General features: G+C 38.0%; 1 protein-coding gene across 2 annotated transcripts in view; it reads right to left on the reverse strand.

The window, feature by feature from the left end:
- Nucleotides 1–4,034: 4,034 nt before the first annotated feature.
- Nucleotides 4,035–10,295, reverse strand: part of uspl1 (ubiquitin specific peptidase like 1) — a 31,312-nt gene continuing 25,051 nt past the window's right edge. For both annotated transcript variants that reach the window (XM_020523075.2, XM_048597801.1), the window contains 3 exons: nucleotides 9,849–9,974; nucleotides 9,597–9,757; nucleotides 4,035–7,506 (listed from right to left, as the gene is read on the reverse strand). In XM_020523075.2, coding sequence (XP_020378664.1) covers nucleotides 5,537–7,506; nucleotides 9,597–9,757; nucleotides 9,849–9,974 — 2,257 coding nt within the window. In that variant the 3' untranslated portion in view covers nucleotides 4,035–5,536. The remainder of the gene's footprint in view (nucleotides 7,507–9,596; nucleotides 9,758–9,848; nucleotides 9,975–10,295) is intronic.

The following is a 10,295-nucleotide window of genomic DNA, read 5'->3' on the forward strand; positions in this document are numbered from 1 at the left end:
ATATCAGACTCCAGCATCGGCAGTTCTTACTATCCCTACATATGTAGGTACCAGGTGTTACAATAAAATGCAGCATTATTGCAATCTTCAATACTAAGTGACCCGTTTAAATACATGTGCAAACAGATTAGAGAACAGGTTCTTCCCCGTTGTTATCAGACTTTTAAATGGACCTCTTAAATGCTAATATGATCTCTCTCTGCACCTCACTATCACAAGCCCACAGATAACCTCACGCTGCTGCACCTCTCTAACTTCCATCTCAAATATTAAAGAAGCCATCCCCTATGGACAGGTCCTGCACGCACACAGAATCTGCTCAGATGAGGAGGAACGCGATGGATACCTGAAGGTTTTGAAAGACAACCTCATAAGAACGGGATACAATGCTCAACTCATCAATCACCAGTTCCGACATGCCACAGCGAAAAACCGCAATGAGCTCCTCAGAAGACAGACACAGGATAAGACCGATAGAGTACCCTTCATTGTCCAGTACTTCCCCGGAGCACAGAAACTGCGCCATGTTCTTTGCAGCCTTCAACATGTCATCAATGACAATGAGCATCTCGCCAAGATCTTCCCTACACCTCGCCTTCAAACAACCGCCAAACCTTAAACAGACCATTGGTCACAGCAAACTACCCAAGCTTCAGGACAACAATCGACAACAACACCACACAACCCTGCCTTGGCACCTCTGCAAGACAGGTCAGATCATCGACCTGGATACTACCATCATACGTGGGAACACCACCCACCACGTTCACAGCAGATACTCAAGTGACTTGGCCAGTCGTTGTCTATCTCATACACTGCAGGCATGGATGCCCCGAGGCATGGTATATTGGCGAGACCATGCAGACCCTATGACAACGAATAAATGGACACTGCGCAATGATTGCCAGACAGGAACATTCCCTCCCAGTCAGAGAACACTCAGAAGGCATTCAGCCTTCAATCTTCGGGTAAGAGTCTTCCAAGGCAGCCTTCGAGATGCACAACAACGCAGAATCGCCGAGCAGAAACTGATAGGTAAGTTCCGTACCCATGAAGATGGCTTCAACCATGATCTTGGGTTCATGTCGCGCTGCAGGTGACCCCACTACATTATTCTGTATCTGTAAAATCTTCCTTAATTTCCTCTTCTGACAGCATCACCTTGATAAATTATTATGATCTCTCTATCTTAATTAGTTTGTATTGGTTTAAATTACTTATTATACACACATTCATATACACTTTCTTTCTCACAACACACACACACACACACACACACACAAATCTAAGGAGTGAATCATTTCATCCAAGATGCTTGTTAATTTGCAGATACATTCTATTTTGTTTAAAATAAGCATACAATTTGTAATCACAGTCAGTCAGTGTGGCACCTTATAAATTCCAGCTTTTGGAATAAAACTAACCTCATTCCAGGTTCAATTCAGACAGGTTCTGAACAAAAACTCACACTTACTATTGTGTCTAACTTGAGATGTCACCTTTTGTATATTCCTGTGGCTCTACCTGATTGTCATGACAGCATAGCACTGACATTGACTTTATAAACAGTTTACACATTGTCTAACACTCTTGGTCATCTGCAGAGACTTATTATCTGACACTCCACTCACACTAGTTGTGTGATCTTTTGATCTCTCTGCCTACAAATTCTGTGTCCTGCTCTCACTGCACCTGACGAAGGGGCTGCACTCCAAAAACTTGTGTGATTCCAAATAAACCTGTTGGACTATAACCTGGTGTCGTGTGACTTCTGACTTTGTTCACCCCAGTCCAACACAGGCACCTCCACATTTGCACCTTCTCGGCAGCTGTAACACTTATCCTGCACTCTCTTCTACCCTGATACGCTGGTATAGTACAATCTGCCTGTAAAGCATGTAAGACAACACTTTTCACTGTACCTTGGCACACGTGACAGTAATAAATTAAACCAAAAAGTATTGAAATGCTATAATTGCAGATAATCAGTAACACCACATTTCATGGTGAAGCATGGCAACAAACATCAACTATTTGTAAAGGAATCCTCACTGAAGATTAGGCAACCCTAGGTCATAAAGCATGCAGATGGCCCAACACGTTTGACGATATACGATGCTGCCCTCAACTCTTGATTAACCATGGTTGGCTTATCCCCTTCCTGAATCATTTTTAAACCTACTAAGATGTTAGATACAGTGACAAAAACAAAGTTGCTGGAAAAGCTCAGCAGGTCTGGCAGCATCTGAGAAGGAGAAAACAGAGTTAACTTTTCGGGTCCACTGACCCTTCCTCAGAGTCATCCTTTACTATCTGGGCTATCCCTATTCTTTTGTCATTCTATCGGTATTTCCAAAATACTGTAGATCTTGGAATATTTATTTCCCAACCTTGGTCATTTGTAACCAATGAATAAATCTAAATCTCTTTGAGGCACTAGTTCATTTATCTTATCAGGAATACGTTACAATGATAAAGAATATGGACATTGGACTTATTACTTCTGCTCACCTTCAATGGCCAAGGTAATGTTTTGCCAGTGTTAATCTATTTGTCTATAAATATATCTCAAACTAATTGACAGATTTCAATTAAATTTAGTATACAAATAAGGTAATATCCAAAGAACCATTTGTTTTTGGTGAAGATACAAATCTGGATCCTGGGATTTTAAGGATTCATGCATATTAGGGGATTGATTGAATTGGTTTGGTTGTTTTTAAAAGAATGTTGAGTGTTGTTTTACTTAGAATGCTGACTGTTTTAGTCTTATGGATTGCCTCAGCTCCTGTTGTAAAATCTGTCATAGATCACAAAATATGAGCAGTTTTCAGAGCAGGTTGACAGATGTGAGGAATAGATTGAAATCTCTCCACAGCAAGATGGAAGCTTTTAATAACAAGTTTCTTATGTTAGCTTTGCAGTAAAGGAATATCAGCTAGATAGGTAAAAGCCTCAAGGAAGAGGTACATAATAGTAATAATATCAAGTTAAAAGCATGCTGGAGGTATGGCCTCTACTGAATGCCCAACACTTATTTCATTCAGCAATACACATTTTCCTGGACATGCAGTAAAGTAATAACAGACAGTAAACCCAAAAGCACCAGTACTAGACCCCTCCAAAGAAACATCTTCTGCATGGCTGCAACAGATGGCAACCAGAGCACAGCTGATTTTAAATTTAAGCTGGGGGCAAACTTAAGAGACCATTTCTTCTGGATGCTGTGCCTAAAAGGCATTTGCAGAATGTTCCAAAGGAAAACAGGACTTATCACATCCTACCCTCCTTCCATTTGCTTAGGTTGACCTCGCTTACATCTGATACAGATGCAGTCCAACCCTCAGGAAATTTTGGGACAATACATTAAGGACTCTGGCCCGGCTTGTGACTGGTCTCAAAAACGTTTTCTCTTTCCTGTGCCCGAGACATTGAGCATTTCTAAGGTACAAAGAATGATTAGTCCATGTCTTATCAGTATAAGGCAATCTTCAATATTTCAAGTTATCATTTAGTCTTGATCACTCCAGTTGACCATAATTACATTATTTTCATTTCCAAATCTGTATTGATTTGCAATACACTCTAAACAAAGTATCGGGATGCACCAGTCCAGGATTTCTGGCATTGACCAGGTATGGGGAAGTTCCTAATATAAAGAAGTGGTACTCTTGCTATTAAAGGCTTAAATTTTACATCTGTCAGCTTCCTGTCTACCCACCCAGGGTTAACTGCACCAATTCATAACCTCAACGTTGTCTTTGACATACTGCCACATCTACAACCCACCAATTAAACTTCTTCAAACAACACAAAAATGCTCATTTATACCTTATCTTATTTCAATTACCCATCCTAAATCCCTAGCACCTCCTGCTCTGCACGTCAGATAAACTTTATTCTCTATTCCACTGGTGACTTTTATTTGAGCCAATTGTGTGTTTTGCAAGGAGAGTTCCAGAACGCAAGATATTATGTTAAATTAATACCAGAATGCTGGATTAGATACATTTAGACTATTGACCACCTGAAGGTTAGGTAAATTGGAATAAGTTTATTGTTTGGTCGCTTGACCAGCACAACATTTTTATTGAAAGTACAAAGACCAAACAGCTAATAACTTACAAAGTCAGAGGAACTAAAACTAAATACACCACAAATAATTTTGCACGAGCATTGGAAAGTATATAAAGTACTCTGGGCTACTAAGAGTCCACTAAAATTGTTATTTGCTTTGTCTTGTATTGATGGTCTGGCTCGAGTAATGTTCTACTAGTGTAATTCTCAGCATAATATGCATGGCTTATACAGACTTCAAACATTAAGAACAGTAAACTTTATTAGATATCAAAACATCCCTTAAATAAATCAGTTTAACTTTGTGCCCACTTAACAAAACATATCCATATCTTAGAGCTTCCAGCACAAATTTCTACATTGAACTTTCAAAACCCATGAAACAACATTTGCATTATACAAAATAAAATAACTCAGGAACTACAAATGTTGGAGCTCTGAAAGAAAATTTAAAAAGTTGAAAAAACACCATCCATGAAGAGAAAACCAGTTGATGTGTTGGACAGAAGCCTGAAGAAGGCTCCTGCCCACAAGATTAATAACGATCTTCTCTCCACAGATCCTAATTGGCCTGTTTGTCTCAAGCATCTTGTCTTTTTTCAAACATATCACAATAGTGACTGAATTTATTTCAAAAACGTCACCCTTATTTACATGATATGCTAAATTAAATTGCAAGTCTAGCTCCCTTCACAACTTTAACTGAAAGAACTATCATTTGCCGCAATTATAAACCATATTGCATGACTGGCAAATATTTCTCATTACATTTTTCCATTTAAGTAAAAAGTACACGTGACGGAGAATGTATAGAATAAGAATCTAATGAATGAATTTAGATGACAGGAACAACAATCCAAACTGAAGTGGATTATAGCTGACCTCAGATAGCATTACAGACTTGAAATTATTCCAATAGATCAATTGGTTCATGCTAGTGAACTTAGTCAATCTTTTCAGTAAACTGTTAATTTGATTTTACTCAATTTTGTTAGTCTGTCTGTAATAACATTTTCAAAATATTTGAAATATAATCATTGCAAATGATTTAAATATTTGCAGTTTACAAATAATAAGGGTTAACAAATTGCACTTCAAATTAATTTTAACAAAAATATGGTATTCACAAATATATTAAAGCACTAACCGCAAATTGAACTCCATTTGTCAAGAACATCTGGTTTACTTTTTTGTTCTTAACAGGATGTCAGCAACATGTATTAAATATGCATTACCAATATTTTATTCAGTAGTGTCATTGCAACCTCACACATCTTGCAAATACCACAAACTACCTGAAAACAAATTAAGTACATTCACAGAATGCATTAACCATTCATTTGACTCAAAATTTAAAAAACCTTTTTTAAACATGCAAGAAACTGGACACAATTTACTCAGTAAGTTCTAAATTATAGGAGACAATATTTCCTCATTGCTTTATCAAAATGACCATTTCCTAGCAGTTTTCAAAAAGATTTTCATCAAAGTTAGGCAATTCATCGTGATCTCCCGTTAAAGAGTTAAGAGTGGATGTGGACAACAAATCTACTAACATTTCCTCCTTTGTGGGGCTCTCGTAAACTGGTGATATGTGGTCACCACTAACAGTCCTTGGAGCTGTGGTACAGTCATTACTTGGTTTACAGTTTGCTGCTCTTCCACAAAGCCATGAGTCACTACTTTGCACATAATTAGATGTAGTAGCGGTTGTAGGTGGGGTGAAAAGTTCTGCAAGTAATTCATCATGGTCTGGGCTACTATTCAATGAAGCACTTGAACTGGCTGTATAAACTGACTTATCATTTTCAACGCCAAGCTCACGCCAAAGTTCATTCAATACATCATCGTACAATGCACTTCCATTGTTTGCAACGTTTAACTGTCCTTCAAGACTAGAAGTACTAGCATATACATTGTCAAATTCACCCAACTGCTTAATCTTCATTAGCTGGTCAAGCGAACTTAGCTGATCTTTTTTGTCTTTAAGTTTTTTGAGCAACTTGAGACGAAGACTATGAGCTTTTGAGCTGGCATAATTCAGTTCTGTTTGCTTGTTTGAACTGGAGCACTGACTCTTCATATTACAAGTCCTCGTTTCACATTTTGAGAGATCAGCACATTTTGATGAATTAAGAAATGTTTTGTTTAATGTATGGATACCAGAAGGGACTGTCTTAGGCAACAACATTTTGCAGTTCTCCTTCATGTTACCCGAATTTTGAGGCAAATAGTTGTCATTTTGTATACAAGCAGCATTAGGGATATTTGAATCTTGACAGACAGATAATTCTTTGACGCTCTGTGCACGTTTTGAGGAATATTTGGTCTTGAAACCATCAAAACGCTCCTTTACAGGGTACTTTAGATCAAACGTTTTTAATGAAACATTGCCTTTGGGAGCATTTTTAACTTCATTCCGAGGCAATATTCTAGGTTGGTTGCTTGCCAGCGTTGAAAGGTGACGGTTGAACAAGTTCCTCGTCCAACCTACAGCAAAGCTTCTTTTAGCTGCTACAGGTTGAGAAATATCAGCCGATGACCCATTTACAGTAGACTTTTTCAAGATCTCAGATACTGGGATTTTGGTGTGATCTTCCTTTTGTACTTTTGCCTTTGACTGTATAGACATTTCTGAACAATCGGATGCAGTTTTTCTTTCGTGAGGAGGACAGGCATTTGAACTTGTTAAATTATCTTTTCGTAATACTGCAGATGAGGCACCAGCCACAGCAATTTCTTGTAGCCGAGATGGTCTAGGTGGCCATGAAGATGCTTTGGATTCTAAAACATTTTTTTGAGGCATGTCACCTTCTATGACAGTTGCCCGGTTTATTTGTTGGAAAATGTCCTTAGAATACTGTGTATCAGTACAAGATTGTACGGATACATCATGGTCAGCAGCCACCTGAGTCACAAGAGATGAATTCTGTAGAGTTTTCTGCTGATTCTGCAAATCGTCTTGTTCAGCACTTGATGTGAATTGTGAATTGTCCACTGGGTTCCCCTCATTGTCTACTTTAACTTCCACAAGATTCAGCGTTACCACTGCATCATCTGTCAAATGTTCCAAACCTGAAAGCAAGTTATTATTTGAAGTGCCTTGTTCACCTGCCTTTACACAGTTTGCATTAGGTGTAATCTCAGGATGTGTACTGATCATTGGTTTCTTGACTGAACTTAACCGAACAGGACTATTTAATGATGTTTCACAGAGCTGCTGTGACACAGAGGTAGTGGCATTGCTTGTCAAGGTTGGGACAGTTGTAGAGGTTGAATAACTAAATGAAAACATGTTGCTGCTTCGTGTTGGATTTTCAAGGCCAATCTTTTCCCAGATGACAATGTGAATTTCATACGCAGGAACATTTAAAACTGAATGCCGACAACTATTAGAACCTTTCAAGTCATCACATTCAAGCCACGACCCTGCAAGACAAGACCAAAAATAAAGTTGAGTACAGCTAATTAAAAAGACTTTTGTTAAAAAACAGATACTTGGTTAACTGACTAGAAAGTATGTAATTAAATATTAAACCAGCCTTTAACAATACAGTATTCACTCAGAATTATTACTAATCCAAGACCTTAGAAACAATTTGTACACCAGCTCATTATCTGTCACATTTCCTTCTAAACTTGTTCTGAAGCCACATGCTAGCAGCATGGGCATCAGAAATATAGAATTTTCATAGGAATGTGAAATATAAATGAATACCCTTATCCTTTATGCAAAAATCAAACTGTAAGACTTTCTAGCATAAAAATCCTTTTAAACTCAGTCTATAAAATTTTGATATTTTGTAAGTATGAGCATTTAAATAGGCTCAACATTAAACTTGCTGTGGGAAGGTGGGGGAGGGGGAGAGGGAGAGAACTGGCGTGTGGAGAAGAGGGAAAAGTGGGGGTTTATGAAGCGGTTGGGGCAGTAAGGGGCTGAAGGAAGTATGAGAGTTAAAAGTTGAAGGGTGGGATGAAGCAGGATAGGGGTGATGGCGCCACCCACCCACCTCCTCAAGGCCACTGTCCTCAATCACTCCCATCCCCTTCACTACCTTACCACACCCTTCCCCCACGGTTGATCCTTCCTGCTGAACTCTGTTTCAATGGTGCTCTTTTCTGCCTGTGCACAGTTCCTTTGTACGTGACATCATTGGAGTTCTATGTGATGCGTGGTGCTTCTGGAATTGTGCATATGTGCATTTCCACATTGATACCCATGAGCAGTTACAAGAGACATTGTGTGTCAGCAGACATTAGCTTACAAGTTAGTCCCATAGCCTTATCTTTTCCCCATAAACCTACACATCAGCCGTCTTCCAGTATACATCCAATTGCTTTTCAAAAACTCCATTGAAATTTGATTTCACCATGCCTTCAGATACTGTTTTCAAGATCTTAAACTAACCATTTGATATCTAGCTCTTCTCACAATTATTTCAAATTTATTATTTGTAGTCATCCATTTGTCAGAGTTAATAAAGAAATGGAAAAAGTAAACCTGTCAATAAGCCTATTTCTTAAAGGGATCAACATACAATTTACACAACTTTCTTTAGCCCTGTAGAAATGTTTATTCCAACTGGTTCAGGTAGTGAAGAAAGGTATCTTGATTATCTGATCAACGTCCCAGATTACGTAAATCACTGGACAATTCATTTCCAGAGGAGAACACTACATTTAGCATTTCTCTTTTGCCTCACTATTTCCACTATCCAAAGAGAGAGCTTTCTTCCCCCCACCCCACCGAATACTAGGTAGCATCTAGCTCCTGTAAGTCTTGCATGAAGCTGGTTAATCTTCAACATACAAGAACACATTCAATTCCAGAAGGCTTATCACTAATAAGTGGAGCCCTCAGGTCAATTTTTTCTCTTAATTTACCAATAGGTAACTCAATGAAAAGTGCGCGCCAATGGCAATAACGTTAACTGAAGTAAAATTTACACTTAAGTTTAAAACTCGTTTTATAATTCAAATTTTGAAAATTGATCACCTAGGTTAAACTTTATATTTTCAACTCACTGAGATGGCATATCACTTAGATTATTTGTTTAAACAGAATGGAAAAATAATCTGCAAGTTTAATTTTGCAATGTAAATCCAATCTGAAAAAGTAGTGGAGGGCAAGAAAGGAATGAGAAAGAATAAAAGAAACGTACCTGACAGACTTCCTAGCACTTAATTTCCTTGAAATACTGGGAGAAGCAATTCTCCACTAAATATTTAAATTGGTCACTGTTGAAGGGAGCTCTACGCATGTGCTCAGATATATGTACAGCTTTCGTCTGGGCAGGATATCTAAAAGCCTCAGGCCTGGCAGATACCAAGCAATGCTAGATCCCAAATTATGGCTACTGACCCCAAGTCTAGCAGTTTGCAGTAAATGACACTTTCCTAGCTTGCCAACATTATCATTTCAAGCACCAACTGAAAAGCAATTCAACCCTTGCTAGGATTCTTAGCAAACAAAGCTAGTCAAAATATTGAAATTTAATGGCTGAAAAGGCAATACATACCATCAGAATTTTGGATCCACGTCACAAAGTGTTTCACAGCTTGCAAATACTGAATAATAGTACAGATTTTGTATGAGTTGCCTTGAAAGTCAAATCTGTAAATGTCCAAGTCTGCATGTGGTAAACCATCGACAAAATGTAGCATATATATTGATGACACACTGGGAGAAACAGAATTTTATTTTAGTAGTTCCAAACACAAGTTCCAATCAGTATTCGATATAAATAAGTATCCATGAACAGTGTACCTACCAATCTAAAAGCATTTTCCTTTTTTGATCTTTATCTCGACATTTATTGCAGGTTGCTTTATGAACAGCATTCAGTGGGTGCCAATCTGAAACTATGTTTGTAAATGTAAGCAAGGTTTTCTGACATCTGTCACAAAAAAAAATACAATTAGCATCACATGCCAAGGTTTCAGTTCAGTAAAAATTTCTTCCGTTTATTTACATCGGAGTGCACACTGTACACTTGAATGTAATTTTCAGAGCAAAATAAACTGTCCACCTTTTAAGGGCCTCAGTTTATAATGATGTAATGCATGCACAGTATTTCAACTTCATTTAGCTGGAGTAATATTTTGAAGGAGGAGCAATTAATTTAACTCTATGTCAAATAGAATTTGATTAGTCGCACTGTACAACTTTTATAAATTTAATACCCTCCTCTGAATTTAAATAACCTGGAACATCGATC

This window comes from Rhincodon typus, chromosome 6 (assembly GCF_021869965.1).
Source record: "Rhincodon typus isolate 14 chromosome 6, sRhiTyp1.1, whole genome shotgun sequence".
Lineage (NCBI taxonomy): Eukaryota > Metazoa > Chordata > Chondrichthyes > Orectolobiformes > Rhincodontidae > Rhincodon > Rhincodon typus.